Below are 19,341 nucleotides of genomic sequence, written 5' to 3'. Positions count from 1 at the left end.
CCTTCCTGTTATGCTTAAATATACTGTGTGCTAGTCTCATCTATGTTAAAAGGGAAACCAAAATTTGAACATGCTTAAAAGATGTCAGCAGAGTACTGTCAGAGTCTTCACACACATATTACATTTTAAATGGTACTGTTGGCATCTCAAAGCCACCAAGGCTAACAATTTAGCAAGCTTGCAAGTGGAGGAAGTGCAGGAAATGCAGAGGCATAATGACAGAGGAAAAGGATGAGGCCGTTGGGAATATCATCATTTTCCTCAGACATATAAAATTCTGAAGAAAAACTGCATATGACTAAAATAACAATATATTTACTCGCCATCCAACAAAAAATTAACTTCTGTGGTCTCCGCCATTTCTGAAAATGTCAGCAAACACGGCACAGCTCGTGAACTCGAAGCTTTCAGAGAATTTCCACTTAAGAGGTTGTGAATACCACAAGAAGGAGGCGTTCATATGGACTGTGAACACGGTCAACATGACCCCATTTGAAGACAGCAACAGAGATTTGGAAAAGGACACATAGGTTGGTTGCTGATATATTTTTAAGATGACGTGGCTTATTGAGATCAAGGCCAATGTTTCTTTGTTTATACCACCATGGTTCGTACTCAGTAATGAATACACAGAGTACTTCACTGATCACCAGAAAGGTAAAAAGGGACACATAACAAGCAGTGCAGGAGCAATTTTTCCATCAGAATTATTCAAAGAGCTTTTAAAGAGGACAAAAGCTGTCAGCATGATGTCACTGTCATCTCATCTCTTGTGTAATGTACTGCAACATTGTCTATTTTCCCTGTAACACAGGTGCTGTCAGTCTGTGTGGAAGAGGAAAACATCATCCCCTACATCACTAATGTGCTCCAGAATCCAGATCTGGCTCTCCGCTTAGCTGTCCGTAACAACCTCGCCGGTGGTGAAGAGCTCTTTGCACGCAAGTTCAACACCCTGTTTGCTGCTGGAAACTACTCTGAGGCCGCCAAGGTTTCTGCCAATGCACCAAAGGTACTCCTCTTGTCAACATGGGGCCAATCAGCATCTCTCTAACATAGTCTGAACAAAGTGTAATAAAAGATCCACATTATTTTATTAATCGCAGGGTTATATTATTGGATTGCATTATATTCAACCCACTTGTTTTTCCTTGTGTGAGCCATTTAGCTCTCCTCTTACCTTCAGTTGATCTTTCCCCTCTCAGGGCATCCTGCGAACCCCAGACACCATCCGTCGCTTCCAGAGCGTTCCGACTCAGCCAGGCCAGACCTCCCCCTTGCTGCAGTACTTTGGTATCCTGTTGGACCAGGGCCAGCTCAACAAGTTTGAGTCCCTCGAGCTCTGCAGGCCTGTCCTCCAGCAGGGACGTAAGCAGCTCCTGGAGAAGTGGCTGAAGGAAGACAAGGTATTGTATATCTCCATCTCAGCCTCCAGTCACAGGAAGACGCTCTTCCTGAGCTGCCTATTTGTTTACATGACCCGCCTATGATATTGGATCATGTGAGAACATCTGTTATGCAAGGAATTTGTGACGTTGCCCTTTGAAACTGTAGATTTGGGTGGTTCTGAGTAGGGACGTTCCTAACGACTAAATTCCTTGATGTTTAAACGGAAGTGTCGACTGTGAGTGGGCGACAAGATTTTAAGTACAAAAAAACCTCAGATAACAGCGGTATTTTCTAGCTGTACCGACACAACTGCTAATATTGTTTCCAATGCTGATGTTACTTGTCCTGTATTTCAGTTGGAGTGTTCGGAGGAACTGGGTGACCTGGTGAAGGCAGTGGATCCCACCTTGGCTCTCAGCGTCTACCTGAGGGCCAACGTCCCCAACAAGGTCATCCAGTGCTTTGCAGAGACCGGTCAGTTCCCAAAGATCGTCCTGTACGCCAAGAAGGTATGTGTGTCCGGCTGAGATGAGATTTAAGCCCTCAGAGGTTTCATAATTCACAAATGATGAAATGCATGGCCAATAATTGAGAGGTAAAGGTAGAAAGTGTTTCACACTTTAATGAAGTTGTGTGTCTCAAAGAAGTATAATGAACACAAGAGCCTTTTTTGTTGGACTTAATCACCTAAATTAATGGATTTAAACATTGGCACTGAAATGTGATTGTAACGTCGATGCATCAACTTTTTTGTTGCAGGTGGGCTACACTCCAGACTGGATCTTTCTGCTCAGGAATGTAATGCGAATCAACCCAGAACAAGGCCTGCAGTTTGCCCAGATGCTGGTCCAGGATGAAGAACCGCTGGCTGACATCACACAGGTCAGAGGAAGGAAGAGGGATTTTAAGTGATCCATCAGGAATACATGGACTTTTCTTACTCTTTGTCTTATTATGATTGAAACTAAACAACATCAGTTTAGTTGGAGTTTAAAAATCAGCTGTTGCCCTGCAGCACAGGGTGGATTGGGTTGTGCTGCAGAGTCTTTGAGGTTAGGATGAGACCTAACTTTTTCTCAATTAAGATAAAAATTGTGGCCCTCTTAAATGCCAAATCTGCAGCCAACAAGTCGACCCCAAACTTTCCTTGAAACTGGACAATGTATTTGACTATGTCATACGACATGCCAACATCTGTGAACCTCAGCTATCCTGTAGTATAAAGGAAATGCACCTCTTCCTTTGCTTCCTGCTGCTGCAGACAGTCTGCACTGCAAATGTCAACTGCTGACACAGCTTTCTGTTGCCTAAAGTGCTGCACTGGCAGGTAAGAAGAGTAAAACATAGCATCGAAGACTTTGTTCAATCTTCAAAAGAGGGAATGTGTTGTATTCACCCAACTTTCTCTTTTCACTGTAAGTGGCTTTTAAGCAGCTTCAAAAAAGTATGTGGTCTTCCTGCATCTCAGGTTAAATCCTGTCAGTGGTGCAGAGTTTTAGGAGACTGTAGTGGGAGTAGTATGTTCATGTTGGAGGGAGGTTTTGTGCACTGATAGCGACAGTGCGGTGCTACTTTTAGGGGTGTAACTTAACATGTATTCATCCCTAACGGTTTTGGGATAGGACGTTCAGTTCGGTATGCAACATACATACACAGCCCTGTGACCCAAACAGTCAAAATGGTTTATAAATGTCTACTATTCATGAACTCTGAACAAAAAATTCTAGAGTGTGAGTTTCATCTGGGAAAAGTTTGGCAGTGTACTAGTTACTGTCTATCAGCTGTAGCATGAGCATGCTTGGCAGTTTAGCCTGTAGTTTACTATATTTTGTTCAAGGAAAGGTTTTGACAAGTCGTATTTCTGTCAGGGTTTTAGCAGCAGGTGACGCATGTTTCCTCTCTTGAGCGGTCTCCTTTGTGTCTCCATGTCTGTACAGATCGTGGATGTATTCATGGAGTACAACCTGATCCAGCAGTGCACCTCCTTCCTCCTGGATGCTCTGAAGAACAACAGACCCTCAGAAGGACCACTGCAGACTCGCCTGCTGGAGATGAACCTCATGCACGCTCCACAGGTCGACCCATACTTCACTAAACAGAATCTGATTAATAGATCTGGGATGCACTTTTTTTTCCTAATTTTTTTTCGTGCTTCATGTGATGGGTGCAGGTTGCTGACGCTATCCTGGGCAACCAAATGTTTACCAACTACGATCGTGCCCACATCGCCCAGCTGTGTGAGAAGGCTGGACTCCTGCAAAGGGCGCTGGAGCACTACACTGACCTCTATGACATCAAGCGTGCTGTGGTGCACACACACCTGCTCAACCCAGAGGTAGGCTTAATTTACTGACTGAGTGAAATTAAAACTAGACGCTATTTTTCTTTTTCATTCCCTATCGTGGAATTGTTCATTAATCCATGGTAGATATTGTATGACCTATCACTTAAACTAACATCCCTTCCTCCACCTCCAGTGGCTGGTGAACTTCTTTGGCTCCCTGTCGGTGGAGGACTCTCTGGAGTGCCTCAGGGCCATGCTGTCAGCCAACATCCGCCAGAACCTGCAGATCTGTGTGCAGGTGGCCTCCAAGTACCATGAACAGCTCACCACACAGTCTCTAACTGAGCTCTTTGAGTCCTTCAAGAGTTTTGAAGGTGAAATCACAAACTTTACACTGGCATATGGCATGATTTGATGTTTCAATCTCTTTTTAGTGAAACACTGTGATCAAAAAACCAGACTGGACTGAAACAGTTCCTCAAGAAACTTGAGGAACTCGATCACTGAAAATCATCAATGCAAATTATATGTATTGTAACCCATATAACTATACAGTGCACTGAGCTTTGCACAGATGACTATAACTGTCACACAGAGAGACCTGTATTATTTTCTCTTTTGTATATTTACTTTTCCTCCTGAAAAAAGCAAAAGTATTTCTGGGTTCATGTAGGGTTGAGCTTGAATTTTGGGCCCCATCATAGCTCTAAAGCAATCAGGTAATGATAACATGAAATTTGATCTAAAATAAGTTTGGATAAAATGACAAAATTATTGGTTTATGTTTGACTAGATTGACTGAAATGTTCACTATAATCTAAAGACTAAAAAGTTGTCATTGACTAGAACTAAAATAGTCATGGGTTTCTTTGACTAAGGCTAAAAAGCACCAAACTTTTAGTTAATTGACACTTGACTTAAAACAACAGGGTATTGACAGGACTGAGAGTAATTAAAAAATACCTGACAAATTAACACTAAGTGGTATTTGACTCGTCCTTCAGTTGTATTCATGCGGTCACGCACTTGATGACAGATGTCCCCAAAATATCAATTAGTAAAGTAGGCCAGAGCAGCGCAGAGGCCAGACAATCAATAGATTGAGCAGAATGGCCTGGAGGTGATTTAGTTCACCTCAGCTATTACTGGAATAATGAAGCATAAAGGTTAATGGAGAGGAGCAAAACTGCAGTCACGGAGCTAAATTTTTAATGTCTTTAATATCTTTAGGATGTATTACTGGATCTATAATGCTATCATTAGAGTGGTAAATGACTTCTCTGTGTCTCTCAGGTCTCTTCTACTTCCTGGGCTCTATTGTCAACTTCAGTCAGGACCCTGAAGTTCACTTCAAATACATCCAGGCCGCCTGCAAGACGGGCCAGATCAAAGAGGTGGAGAGGATCTGTAGAGAGAGCAACTGCTATGACCCTGAGCGCGTCAAGAATTTCCTCAAGGTAAAGCCGCAGGGACAGCTGGAGTGATCAAACGCTGACATCTTACATCTGCTCCTATCTTTCTATTCTTTACTCATGAGATTTACTTATCTCTCTCTGTTCTGATCCACTCTGTTTCTTTTTTCATTGTTAAATCTTGTCTAAACCACAACAGCTTTTTCAGGATTTAACACCATGTTTGTGTTGAGAGGATAGTTTGGATTATGTGTTTTGGAGTGGGGTTGTTTGACGTACTTCTCTAGTCAGTGTGTTACCTTTTTTCCTCATATACAACATGCTTACATTATGTTATTAGCTTACACCTGTGACATTTTAGATTGCATAAATATGCCTCGTGCCTAGCAGACTCTCCTCCTCAAATATGAAGCCAGGATAAATCACACGTAAGACTTTAAACGTTATTTTGTGGGGGTTTTGTTGTCTTTGCAATTTATTGTTTCTTATCTATGAAATAGAAGTAGATAAAAGCTTAGTTTCTGCAGAGGGAAATGGTTTCAGCTTACAAAAATGAACAGGAGGTCTGCACACCACAACTTGTAGTAACATTTCTCGTGATGTGCAGGTCAGGCCATGGCGTATGCCACGGCATAAGCTACATGTCTACGCAGAGCTTACGCCATATGTAGGGCATCAATTCAATGCAGAAGTATAAATCCCACTTAATTGTGTGACTTTGGTGAATCTGAACTAACCCTTTCATATGCCAAAGTCGCACAGTAACACAAACTAATTGATCGAGGCAGCAATAGACTAGCAACTCCCATGGTCTGTGAAGTAAAATTACTGTTTTTGTCAAAGGAGTCTGTTGGCTGTAGGGAGAGCATAGATAATGGCTCCAGTTCCCTGTCAAAAAGGGCTTTCTGATGGCAAGGTACAGCGGTGAAAATATTCTAAATACAGTCTACACTTAAACTGATATTGATTTTTGTAGGCTGAGAAAAAATAGTACATCATACAGCCCCGCTTCAAAAAAAAAAAAACTGAACTATCCCTTTGAAGCAAAATTTTCGAATGTTGCAATTTTGCATTCATACCACATATCGTTTGAAGTGCTTTAAAATGCTATTAAAAGAAAAGAGATAAATATTTTGACCCCTTTTTATAGATTAGAAAATGATCACTGTCACTAGCAGATCCCCAGCAGTCAATTATGTTTTGTGCTTTTCCTCCTTTGTCTTTGGAATGGCAGGACATGTATCAGGTAAATCCATCCCTCCCCACAGCACAGGACCTCTCCCTTCTTTTTTTGCTTTCACCCTTACTCCTGAACTTCAGGCACAGGATTGAAACTGGGATTCGTATGGAGGAGTATATACTTATACACCACGATCCATACACCCATACTACATAGCTTTATGTAGTCCTAGTCATTTATTCGATGTTCTGTGTGTAATTGCAGTTAATGCTGAACAAGTCAGGGTCCTGTACTCCGTATTTGGAAACATTGAAGGTGTCTGTGTGTATAGTGTCCTGTAATACGAGCCTCTAGTCAGTGCAGCATGTTGTTGGATGACACAGACAAGGTGCACAATCCCAGTTTGTTAATCCTGTATGAGTGTGGATAGCAGCGTTGTGGTACAGAGGACTAGTGGGTAGTGCTGTCTAGTGTTGACCCAACAACTGGCAGCTCTTTTCCTGCGAAAAAGTAAGAAGGCTACTTTAGAGTATTTAGAGGTTTTGTTCTGTGACTCTACTGTGAAAGACACTAATTTTGCAACGTGACATCCATTTGTTGTAGTGACGAACCTTTTATTTCCCCTCATTGATATTGTTTTAAATGTGTATATTTTTAATCACTTAAAGGGTAACTTCTGTATTTTTCAACCTGGACCCTGTTGTCCCATGTTTTTGTGTCTAAGTGACGAATGAAGACAACTGTTTTGAAATTGGTTCAGTATTGAGACACAGTGCTGCAGCAGTTAAATGGGCTGTAATGTAACCACTTGGGGTATTTGTGCACCATCAGTATAGTGTATGTCCAGTGAAGGTGTTGTTTTTGCCACTGACGGGCTCAGATTAGTAATGTAAGTGTTTGGCAGCTTATGCAAAGGATCCCTACAGAGATAGACCTTTTTGTAAAAAGAATAAGATCCTTTTTGTTTAACCAGAAACAGCCTCACAATCACCAGACTCTGTGTATAGAGGCATCATATTTTTACATTTAACTGGTTGAATTAGCAGTTAATTTCAACCAAACTAGAGTCATTGATTGTTTGAACAGTGTAAAGACAAACCAAGATGGTTTTTGTGAGTTTTATGTAGTTTCTTTTAACTTTGAATTAATTGTGTGTTATGATTATAGAATCACTGTTTATTTAAATGGAGTCTGGTGGGTTTGGCAAAAGCGATTTTGGTGCTGTCTCTCGTTCAACGAAGAGGATCTTACTCTTGAAAAAAAGATCTATCTCTGTTGGGATCTTAAAATATTAATCCGAGCCTGTCAGTGAAAATAACAAGCGGACAAAAATTACAAAAGATTACATGGCAGCCTGTTTTGCTGCTGCTGGCTGCCGTGCTGTCTCTCAATACTGCCCCACTTAAAAGGCTGTTGTTCCCATAAGCCACTTAGATACAAAAACATGGGAAACAGGTTGAAAAATACCAAACTTACCCTGTTAAGGAGGGTTGACGTAGCTGGAAAATGATATCTTATATTTCATTTTCAGTGACTGAGAATAAAAAGTCTATATTCTATATGAAAAATACATGTAAACACGTTCTAAGTGCAGTGGTAAAAGATCAGCCCTGTTGCACAAAGGTTGGTTGATGTTGTGTGGCTTGTTTAGAGCAGTTTTGTTTGTTGTGTCTCTTACTGAACGTGGCCTCTATCCCTCCACTGTGTGTGACGACAGGAGGCCAAACTCACCGACCAGCTACCGCTCATCATCGTCTGTGACCGCTTTGACTTTGTCCACGACCTGGTCCTCTACCTGTACCGCAACAACCTCCAAAAGTACATTGAGATCTATGTTCAGAAGGTAAGGCTCAATGGAGAAGCATTCAAATGCATCACGATTACACTACATCCTCGTATTACAGTAATAAATTCATGGGTTTTATTGTTAAACGTGTGTCTCAGGTGAATCCCAGCCGTCTGCCTGTTGTGGTTGGTGGACTCTTAGACGTGGACTGCTCCGAGGATGTCATCAAGAGCCTGATCCTGGTCGTCAGGGGACAGTTCTCCACTGATGAGCTGGTTGCTGAGGTGGAAAAGAGGAACAGGTGCTGCAATATTCCACTTACATGTTTCATAACGTTACTACGAAAACGTTTCAAGTAATTTTGTTTTACCAGATAAGGGTGAAGTTTTGACTTCAAGTTCGAAAAGGTTAATCATCAAGAGAGAGTTAGCCAGTAGTCACAGTGATGTAGATCAATTAAGAGGTTTATTTAACTTGATTGTCTTACTTTCTGTAACTTTATTATAACAGTGATCTTACGAGGAATCTGTGACTTGCTAAGTCTAACACGGATCCCCACATGGAGAGCCGTGTTTATCTAGTGCTCCAAGTAGGGTTTGAATCGTGCTCCATCCCTATCTGACTGCTCACACTGCGTCTCCGCAAACATCCTGACATACTTTTTCTCCTGCAGACTGAAGCTGCTGCTGCCCTGGCTGGAGTCTCGTATCCACGAAGGCTGCGAGGAGCCCGCCACCCACAATGCTCTGGCCAAGATCTACATTGACAGCAACAACAATCCTGAACGCTTCCTGAGGGAGAACCCGTTCTACGACAGCCGCGTGGTGGGAAAGTACTGCGAGAAGAGAGACCCCCACCTAGCCTGTGTGGCCTACGAGAGGGGACAGTGTGACCAGGAGTTGATCAATGTGAGGATGAATTTTTGTTTGTGGATCTAAATGTCTCTTGTTTCACTGCACCTTTTTTGATGTAGTAAGTTAAACCGCCTTCACTGTAGCTGCAGGAATTCTAATTTTTATTCTTTTCAGCGGGAATTCTAATTTTTGTTCTTTTCATATCAGGTCTGCAATGAGAACTCCCTGTTCAAGAGCTTGTCTCGCTACCTCGTGCGCCGTAAAGACCCTGACCTGTGGGCCAGTGTGCTGCTGGAGACCAACCCCTTCAGACGCCCACTCATTGACCAGGTAAAGTATACACAAAACAAGTGTTATCTGATTTATACAGCTCCCTAGTGCCTCTCTAAGCCTCTGCTCCTCTGCCCTCAGGTGGTGCAGACAGCGCTGTCAGAAACCCAGGACCCAGAGGAGGTATCAGTCACAGTCAAGGCCTTCATGACCGCAGACCTGCCCAACGAGCTCATTGAGCTGCTGGAGAAGATTGTGTTGGACAACTCTGTCTTCAGTGAACACAGGTGTTTAGATGTAACACTTTTGTATGTGTGTGTGTGTGTGTGTGTGTGTGTGTGTGTGTGTGTGTGTGTGTGTGTGTGTGTGTTCCTATTTGGGAGGTCACAAAAGACAATATTTCAGTACTAAGTCAAAGCCAAAATTCTGAAAACGTTTCACCAGTGCGGATGAGGCCAGAGGTAGCATTAACCAAATGTTGTCCATCATTGAATGAATTTTTGAAACAGTGATGGTGATCTGCCGTAACTTTAAGTAATTCACACATTCACACACATTTATTAGCTATTGTCTAATAATGTCTATGATCTCAAGTACATGACCTTGCTCATCAAAACTAAAGCTTGCTGAGGGTTTCATGTCTTCTCCTCTTTCCCACAGAAATCTGCAGAACCTGCTGATCCTCACCGCAATCAAGGCCGACCGTACCCGTGTGATGGAGTACATCAGCAGGCTAGACAACTACGACGCTCCCGACATCGCCAACATCGCCATCAGCAACGAGCTCTTCGAGGAGGCCTTTGCCATCTTCAAGAAGTTTGACGTCAACACCTCTGCTGTGCAGGTCAGTCATCAGCTCTCAAAAAGCGAGGCTAATGCATTATTGACTTGAGAAGCGTTGATGGTCTGTGTTTTTTTTTTTTTTTTTAACCTAGGTGCTGATCGAACATATTGGCAACCTGGACCGGGCCTATGAGTTTGCAGAACGCTGCAATGAGCCGGCTGTGTGGAGCCAGCTGGCTAAGGCTCAGCTACAGAAGGACTTGGTAAAAGAGGCCATCGACTCCTACATCAAAGCTGATGATCCCTCTGCGTACATGGAGGTGGTCCAGGCTGCTGATAAGAGCGGTAAGGAGACTTCTTGAGGTCAAGGAAAGATGTCAGAGGGAAAAAAAAGCACCAGGCTTGGTTGAGATTTTACTAAAGGGGCAGTTCACCCCAGTATCATCATGCAGTAAGAAACGGGCGTCAACTGATGCACAACAGGCTCATGCTTGTGACAGCATGAGATTCAATCATCAATGCCATCCTCCTCGGCTGAGCTCAAACATTAGCTAGCTCAGTGATGCTATGTGAGCTAGCAGTAGATGCACGCTTCCTTTTGCACAGTGATACAGTAGGCAGGTGTAGTTTGGTATAAATTAAATAGTTCCTACATGAAACTGCTCACAACAAGCTCTGTGGCTTATCTTGAGTAACCGGGTCATGATTTCTGGAAAGAGACATCGCTGTTGAGTTTATTAAATGTAGTTTTTGGCGCTTTGATCACCACAAGCCGAGTGCCATTTCTACAGCTAATATCTCCAACACTCTGCAACTCACACCAAAATACTCTAGATGAATAAACAGCACTACAGGTAAGAGGGAAAATATGTATTTTTGAATTTCGGGGCAAACTGTCCCTGTAAGTTTATGAGTGAGGAGGAAAAGAACACCACTTAACTTATTGTGAGCAGATCGATCACTATGAATAGAAGGCAGGGTCCCAGAGAAAGCTGTTCGTTGTTTGCCAGCGTCACTTCGATTAAAAGCAATCAATATGAATCACATCAGCTGTGTTGTGGAGTTTGTTGTTTGAGTTTTATCCTTCGGGGGAATCTGCTGATAGTTGCAGCTAATGCAGCAATTCTTTAGTGAAAGTGCACATGATCAGCATAAAATACAGTTGAGGCAGTGTTCTGCATCTAACAATAAGAATTAAAAGGTTAATGCAGAAACACAACAAGAGCTTAACCCCGTGAACTCTGCAGTAGAAGTGGTCCACTCTTGTCTACATTGTTTTTATTTGCTCATTGTGTATCATTTTTTGAAGTATCTTCAAAACGTTCATCTCCCTAAAATCTGTACAACCCAAGCTGAATGATATTTAAGTCAATAAACTGTAATAACTGATTAAAAACATTGAAATCGTGTCATAAATTGATCCAAAAGATTTGTAAATATAGAGACACGTCGCGCAGGTTTTTCACCACACGTAATATAGTGTAATGACGTCATCATGAGCGTACAACATGATGACACGACAGAAAGAAGCTTTAGCTTTCTGCTGTAGAAAGAAGGAATGTTCTAGACATTGTGGTTTTCATCTTTTATTGGTTGAAACAGGATCATGCAAACAACAATCTTCTGCCACCGGGACTGGGAAATACTGGCGGTTTTTAAAGGGTTAATATTACTGTCCATGTGTTTCAGGTAACTGGGAGGACTTGGTCAAATTCCTTCAGATGGCTCGTAAGAAGGCCCGTGAGTCCTACGTGGAGACAGAGCTCATCTTTGCCTTGGCCAAAACCAACCGCCTGGCTGAATTGGAAGAGTTCATCAACGGACCCAACAACGCTCACATCCAGCAGGTGAGCTTTGCTCTCACACATCCCTCTGTGAAGAGGCTGTCAGGTCAAGAATTAAACACGACGTCTTTATTGTATCTGTTCTGTAGGTTGGTGACCGCTGTTACGATGAGAAAATGTACGACGCCGCCAAGCTGCTCTACAACAACGTCTCCAACTTTGGTCGTCTGGCTTCGACTCTGGTGCACCTCGGGGAGTACCAGGCTGCTGTGGACGGCGCCCGGAAGGCCAACAGCACCCGCACCTGGAAGGAGGTGTGCTTCGCCTGCGTGGACGGAAAGGAGTTCAGACTTGCCCAGATGTGCGGCCTCCACATCGTGGTGCACGCTGATGAGCTGGAGGAGCTCATCAACTACTACCAGGTAAGACGTCATTATAACGTCATCACCTCAAACAAAAAACCTTGTTAAACAAAATCCTCAGTTTGAATTAAGTGTTTCAATAAAGTGATTCATCAGATTAGATTCATTCGAGGTTTTCTTCTTCTTAAATGAACTTTCTGTAATGAGTAATATAAATATTGTTCTGTTATATAACATAAAACTAGCTGAAGCTTATTTACTGATGGGTCAAGAAGGAATCCAACAGGTCAAGCTTATGGTGAAGTTTTAGTGCACCCTCTGCTGGATCACAAGGCAAACTACTTCATAAAGTCTCTTTGGCTATTAGACTGTTAATTTTCATTCAGTCATACATAGACGCACATTTACCATATTCCATCCTCCCCTCTTCTCTCTCAGGACCGCGGTTACTTTGAGGAGCTGATCACCATGCTGGAGGCCGCCCTGGGCCTGGAGCGCGCTCACATGGGGATGTTCACGGAGCTGGCCATCCTGTACTCCAAGTTCAAGCCACAGAAGATGAGGGAGCATCTGGAGCTCTTCTGGTCCAGGGTCAACATCCCGAAGGTCCTGAGAGCAGCAGAGCAGGCTCACCTGTGGGCCGAGCTCGTCTTCCTGTACGACAAGTACGAGGAGTTCGACAACGCCATCATCACCATGATGAACCACCCTACAGATGCCTGGAAGGAGGGGCAGTTCAAAGACATTATCACCAAGGTACAATTTAATCACTTGGCTTTTTTCCATGTCTCAAATTGTGATGTTGTGATTCTGTCTGAATAAGAAATACTCATCTGTCATTGGAGACAGTTTTATAAAATGTACTAGTCTCATATTGCACAATATTCCCTGCACCGGTGTTTAAGCTTATTCTTGTCTCTAATTGTTTTCCTCTGCACCCTGTGTAGGTGGCCAACGTGGAGCTGTACTACAAAGCCATCCAGTTCTATCTGGAGTTCAAGCCCTTGTTACTGAATGATTTGCTCATAGTGCTTTCTCCCAGACTGGACCACTCCCGTGCTGTCAACTTCTTCACCAAGGTACTCTTTAGAGAATTAACAGGAAATAATTGTCTAGAAATTCATCATGATCACTTGTTTTACACAAACTTCCTGCAGTTAAGCATTTGGGTTAATTGTACAGTGGTTTAATCGCTCCTGATAGGAGAATAAGCATGACCAACTGTTCATCATGCAGCACCTCAGAATATTTACCTAACGGTGGTGGATGGAAAAGATGAATTCACATTTCTTTTGCATATTTTCATGCTAAATTTGGATGGAGTGAGATGATCAGTGTTTGTGTGTGTCCACAGGTGAAACAGCTGCCTCTGGTCAAACCCTACCTGCGGTCAGTACAGAACCACAACAACAAATCAGTCAATGAAGCACTTAACAACCTCTTCATCACAGAGGAGGACTATCAGGTGAGAGAAGGCCTTTGACAGTGCTACTGAATGTTGTTAAATCTTTTGTTAATGTCATTCTTTGATTTAATACTCTCCCCTAATCCCGTCTCACTCGCGTCAGGCACTGAGGACATCAATAGATGCCTACGACAACTTTGACAACATCTCACTGGCCCAGCGCCTGGAGAAGCACGAGCTGATTGAGTTCAGGAGAATCGCTGCTTACCTCTTCAAGGGCAACAACCGCTGGAAACAGAGTGTGGAGCTCTGCAAGAAAGACAAGCTCTATAAGGTTTATTTCTTTACTTTCTTTGTGAATGTTTCTGATGCACTGCCTTTATCGGCTTAGAGCATTCCTGACCCTGCGTGTGCTGCGTCTCCCCTGCAGGACGCCATGCAGTATGCGTCAGAGTCCAAGGACATCGAGCTGGCAGAGGAGCTGCTGTCCTGGTTCCTACAGGAGGACAAGAAAGAATGTTTCGCCGCCTGCCTGTTCACCTGCTACGATCTGCTGCGGCCCGACGTGGTGCTGGAGACTGCCTGGAGGCACAACATCATGGACTTTTCTATGCCATACTTCATTCAGGTCATGAGGGAGTACCTCAGCAAGGTGGGTCAGCTCTTTTCAGGCTGGAGTTTAGTGCACTGAGGATATTTTGATATAAAAGAAGGCCGCACAGCCGTGCAGCACTGCTGTCATCCTGTCAGAGAATCAATATTGGCCATCGGTGAGCGTCTGTCGCCCTAGTTTTTGCGGTGCGTCCCACACTGTTGGCACTAGTGGGCCAGTGTCTGCTTTTTTTCAGCCTGCTGAATTACTGGCGGAGCTGAACTGTCATTCACAATCATTGACTGGCAGTTCAGCTCAGCACAAGAAGAGAAACAGAAGTGAGGAAAGCAAACAGATGACTAAACGAAACTTGTTATAAAAGTGAGATTATTCTTTTTAGCCATTGAGCTCTTTAGAAAAGTTTCATGATGGTTTGTGTTATTGTTCACTGGCACACGGAAAATATCATCTATTCTTTCAGCATCAGGTTGTTGTTTTTTTTTTAATGTGCTAACTGGCTAATTAGAATCTTGAATTCGTCCTTTGGTTTCTCTTTTTGAATGAAGAATACAGACTGCCACCGCCTGCTGGTATGGAAAGTTAATTCCTCTCATGCAGGCACAGAATGTACGTGCCACTTGGCCGTTGGCTGTAGTCTGCGGTGTGTTCAGGTGACACAACGGTACAGCTTCGTCACCACTATTTCTTTGATAGAGGTTTGGTGAATCTGATCAAGAGAATGTCATGGTGGCTGCAGCGGCAAATAATCAGAGCTTCTGGCATGTTTACATATATAAAATCCTAAGGGCGGAGACACATGCCACGTCTTTAACCATCTTGAAAAGCTAATATTGTGCCTACTCGGTGTCCGCTTACAAGGGTGCAGAGGCAGGTTGACCTGACATTGCTAAGTCAGCATAACTAGCACCACATCATTGCTGACTTAACCAGAAATCCTGAGTGCGGAGTTGATCTTCCAGGCCTTGTTTGTGTTAAGTGTTTATAAGTGTGTTTTAGGCCTTAAAATATTGTCAGTGAGACGGATGTAACATTCTGTGTCGCCCTGCATTTAAATGGTGGAACTTCTCTTCCATATTCACATGGGATTTATGCTTACTGAAAAAAGAGAAGACATCTACCAGCTGTGATTGGTTGATCCTTGTCACGTGACATGTGGTGTGTGATACTGCATTACAAGAGCTTTGTTTATTTAAGGGCGCAGCTGTCACACCCTGAAAAATATGCACTTGGGAATGGTTGCATGCCGTGATGGTGTCACTCTCACTTTGGAGCGTGCCTTCGGCACATCTACACTGAAAACAATGGCGGCATCTCAACGGGCCTTTCTTGTATTCAAAATATGAAGATACTGCTGTTTTCTCTTTGACTCAAGTAACAATGGAAGGTATCAAATGAAGGACAAGGTTGTCTGTTTGCCAAATGTCTTCACGGGGGAATATTTTTAATTTTCTTTTCTATGCTGCGCCTCTTCTCTTCCAGGTTGATGCAGTTAAGGAACAGGTGAAAGCTAAACACTCTGTTTTTGATCTTTGAGTTTTTAGCTTGGAAGACTGCGGCCTTGAGTGTGCATGATTTTAGCTACACTCTCACTTTGACACAGTCACAGAGACATGTTGCAAGCTGAAATTGTGGTTGTTTGGGAATTTTGTAGACATGTAGTCTCTAAGAGGAAACTAACCTGTAGCCGTCTGCTGCAAGAATAGAGGATTGGAGATTTTGTATTCCCTAAATTGACATTAGCCACATCTTGAAATCTGGCAATAACCTGCATGCACAAGCTGTTATCAGCTGTGATTGGATGTAATAATTGAAATGATGGCCACCTGACCTACAGTGCCTCTGTAAGGGAACCAGTGAGTATGACAAGTTGCAAACTCCAGCACACTCACAATACATTTATTTCAGCATCTAGATCAAGCACTGAAACGTCACAAGTAAGTAAATGTATTTCTGCAACTTAGACAGTGTGCTGGAGTTTGTTTGCAACTTTTGGTCGTCCCTCTCCTATGCACCTGATAGATGTGAAAGGTGTTTTTCTGAGTTGTAAAGGACAAGAGAAAACAAGCTGCATTCTCTAAATGAGAATCAATGCCTAGCGAACTCTGTATTCAGATTATTTGTTAAGGGCCCATAGTTCTCCTCTATCCCCTGCTTTAACAAACCAGCAGCAGACTGCAACAGAGATTAAACCAGAGTCCAAAGAAAGTCTACCCAGGGGAGTTTGTTGGAGAAAATGCACTGTACACCACAGCTTTAATCATGGTTGAAACATCTCTTTACTTTCTGAATTCATCATTTTGTTTTTCACTGGAAAAGCTTTAGAGATTATAATAAATTATCTGTAACGTCACTTAAATAATTTTTCATTTTGTATCTATTATTCAGCCCATGTTGTGTTGAATTCGTGACAAAAACATTTTCTCTCGCATGCCTCCATAATGAACGAAGAATCCAAAAAAAGATGAAAATTCTTGATAAATTTAAATAAACAGGGACTGAGTTAAACAACAGCAAAACTATATCAAAACATTTAACTCTTATACAACTCCTGCAGTATAATCCAAGTCGTATGTTCAGTACTTCCCAAGCAGACAACTTTTTCTGAATGAAAAGTGAAACTTAAATGTGCTCTCTTCAAAGCTAGACTCAACTGACAAAAACTAATTTTACCTCACTGAAAACAGAAGCTGCTGCTCTGATCCTGCCTCAGTCAGTCAGTCAGTTAGTTAGTTTGTGTTATTGTGTGACTTTGGTGTTTTAAAGGTTAGTTCAGATTCACCAAAGTCACACATTAACACTAACTAACCAACTGATAGAGGCAGTCGTCGACAGAAGCTCCTATTTTCAGTGAGGTAAAATTACTGTTTTTGTCAATGGAGTCTGGCTTTGAAGAGAGTATAGATTCTGAAGGTTTTATATCGTAAGGTTTTAGACAACATGCATGTGTTTGGGAAGTACTGAGCACATGACTGGATAAATGAGACTTGGATTATACTGTACAGGTTGGGTAAGAGTTTGTAAAGGGATGTTTTTATATAGTTTTGCTGTTGTTAAATGTGGTCAGTTATGACTTACAAAGAATTGTCACCATTTTTGGATTCTTTGTTCACCATGAAGGCATGTGAGCAAAGTAGTCTTGACACCAACGTAACACAGAGTGAGTAATGATATACAGATGTTCATTTAAGGTGCATTTCCTCACAGATATTAACACTGCACAATATGAAGCTGTTTTTTAAAGGTTGTGATGTATTAGCTGGTTTTGGGAATAAAGCATGCGCTGAACTGTCTCTTGCTGATATGTAGCAGCCTGGCTTTTGGTTGTGCCTGGCTTCCTGATGGGAGAGCCTTCAGTTGTAGGGAGCACCTGGCCTGAGACTGACCCTCCTTCTCCTCCTCCTCCTCCTCCCATACTGTATCTTAGTCCTGCAGCCTCTCACTCACAGAGCATGAGACTGTTTCTGTTTACGGTGAAGCTTCAGCTTGTTGTAGATGTGTGCAGAGAATTAAATTTAAAGAGCTGCTGTTTTCTGACGAGGCATGGAGAAACTGAATGATAAATGCATTTATACAAGATGTGGAAGTGCACTGCTGAGCAAGCCCTTACTTTGAACTGTAGAAATAACCTGCATCCAGGTGCTGCTGCTTTTCCCTCGAGGGCCTGAAATGTACACTTTGCATATTGTCGCATCTGACTTGCTGCCTGAAGAAGTTTTTTATTATTATTATTATTATTATTTTTATTTGTTTGTGGATTTATTTAAAGAATTGGCTGCTTTTATTTTTACTGTCAGGCCGGCCACCCAGACTTTAAGAGCAGAGGAAATGAAAATATGTTTAAAACAGGGGTAGGCAGTTTAATTTTGGCTTCATTGGACAAAAATCCCATTATGGACTTTGAGCATATTGTTATTCAAGTGGACTGAAAGAGCACTATACTCTGTTTTCAGGCCTTAGAAAATCTAGCCCATGACGGGAGACTTTGGCCAATCACAGGTCATTTCACAGAGAGGGTGTTCCTCTTGGCTGTTCTACACATGCATGTGCACATGCATGTCCCTTTAGTGAAAGTCTGATTCAATGGTGGAGAATCCTGCAGAGAGAGTCTAAAAGAGAGTCTGATAATAAACAAACTAAAACGCATGTCAGTATCACCAAAGTGTTTCAGAGATTGAGGGAAAATGTTGCTAATAATGTAGCCTTCTGCTAACTGGAGCTAAAGGCTCACAGCTGCGGCCTCAAGTTGACATTTATACAGCTAAAGTTAGATAGAGCCTCAAATCTCTACCTCACTGCCCACCAACACAGACGTTCCCCCAGTCAAATTCGGCAAGCGCAAACCCCAGCTCTGGGGGAACGGTCAGCCCCGACTCCCTGCCAGATCAGCAAACTTTCTGTTGCTGTAGTTAAAAAAGTTAAACTGGAGCTGCTGCTGGTCATCAGCCTGCTGTGAGACCCGGCACTGAGGGGTTTGCGCTGGCTGAATTCAAGCCGCTACAGCTTACGACTGACAGTCCATCTGCAGAGTTGCAACTTCACAATGAAAAAATTATGAAGCGTGTGCATATGCCCGTGGTCATCTTGTGGCAGGGGCTTAGGACAGAGAGAGGAGAGCTGCAGGAGGAAGATGTATTTATAAATTCTGATTCAGATTTCTGCCTACCCCAGCTTCAACTTTCTTTTTGTTTTGTTCTTTATTAATTTGGTTAGCATTTCTTTTTAGACGTCTTCCTGTTTAAACTTAAGATCAGTACAAAATATGAAAATCTCTACATCCTGTCTGTATACTAGATAAAAAAGTGATCTTGTCCCTGACAGTTTTGTCTTGCTGCTGCGTGAAATCTGCTGTCGGCCCACACTGTTGTCAGAAAAGTTGTCACAGATTAGTTAACAAATAATGCAACACTTTTGTTTTTCTTTTTTTGTTTAGTATGTTGTTAACTTATTAATCGTTTTTGCTTTGCTCTGAATGTTCTGATTTCTTTGCTTTGCAGGTAGATAAACTAGAAACCTCAGAGTCCCTAAGAAAAGAGGAGGAGCAGGCAACAGAGACGCAACCCATCGTCTACGGTAAGTCCTTTAATGACATCAGCGTCCATGTCACTGTCATCAAAAGCATAGGCAGCAGTCCTCTCTTCATGACCATATCAGAAGTTATTAAAATTGTATAATTATACAAGTGGTCATTTTGGGGGTAAAGTGTTTGAAACGTTTCCTGT

At 42.5% G+C, this 19,341-nt stretch overlaps 1 protein-coding gene across 1 annotated transcript in view; it reads left to right on the top strand.

Annotated features, from left to right (window-relative positions):
• The window catches only part of cltca (clathrin, heavy chain a (Hc)), a 44,988-nt gene that overhangs the window by 25,225 nt on the left and 422 nt on the right, over positions 1 to 19,341 (top strand). The window contains exons 7-29 of the mRNA XM_050041057.1: positions 815 to 1,012; positions 1,206 to 1,406; positions 1,746 to 1,898; positions 2,149 to 2,271; positions 3,327 to 3,464; positions 3,560 to 3,724; positions 3,867 to 4,047; positions 4,967 to 5,130; positions 7,983 to 8,108; positions 8,210 to 8,352; positions 8,725 to 8,959; positions 9,113 to 9,235; positions 9,317 to 9,462; positions 9,836 to 10,019; positions 10,111 to 10,303; positions 11,648 to 11,805; positions 11,892 to 12,164; positions 12,543 to 12,860; positions 13,052 to 13,183; positions 13,459 to 13,569; positions 13,673 to 13,843; positions 13,940 to 14,161; positions 19,117 to 19,192. Coding sequence (XP_049897014.1) covers positions 815 to 1,012; positions 1,206 to 1,406; positions 1,746 to 1,898; positions 2,149 to 2,271; positions 3,327 to 3,464; positions 3,560 to 3,724; positions 3,867 to 4,047; positions 4,967 to 5,130; positions 7,983 to 8,108; positions 8,210 to 8,352; positions 8,725 to 8,959; positions 9,113 to 9,235; positions 9,317 to 9,462; positions 9,836 to 10,019; positions 10,111 to 10,303; positions 11,648 to 11,805; positions 11,892 to 12,164; positions 12,543 to 12,860; positions 13,052 to 13,183; positions 13,459 to 13,569; positions 13,673 to 13,843; positions 13,940 to 14,161; positions 19,117 to 19,192 — 3,934 coding nt within the window. The remainder of the gene's footprint in view (positions 1 to 814; positions 1,013 to 1,205; positions 1,407 to 1,745; positions 1,899 to 2,148; positions 2,272 to 3,326; positions 3,465 to 3,559; positions 3,725 to 3,866; positions 4,048 to 4,966; positions 5,131 to 7,982; positions 8,109 to 8,209; positions 8,353 to 8,724; positions 8,960 to 9,112; positions 9,236 to 9,316; positions 9,463 to 9,835; positions 10,020 to 10,110; positions 10,304 to 11,647; positions 11,806 to 11,891; positions 12,165 to 12,542; positions 12,861 to 13,051; positions 13,184 to 13,458; positions 13,570 to 13,672; positions 13,844 to 13,939; positions 14,162 to 19,116; positions 19,193 to 19,341) is intronic.

Source organism: Epinephelus moara, chromosome 3 (assembly GCF_006386435.1).
Source record: "Epinephelus moara isolate mb chromosome 3, YSFRI_EMoa_1.0, whole genome shotgun sequence".
Classification (NCBI taxonomy): Eukaryota; Metazoa; Chordata; class Actinopteri; order Perciformes; family Serranidae; genus Epinephelus; species Epinephelus moara.
The sequence above is the reverse complement of the archived record's forward strand: the minus strand, read 5'-3'. Positions and strand labels throughout refer to the sequence as shown.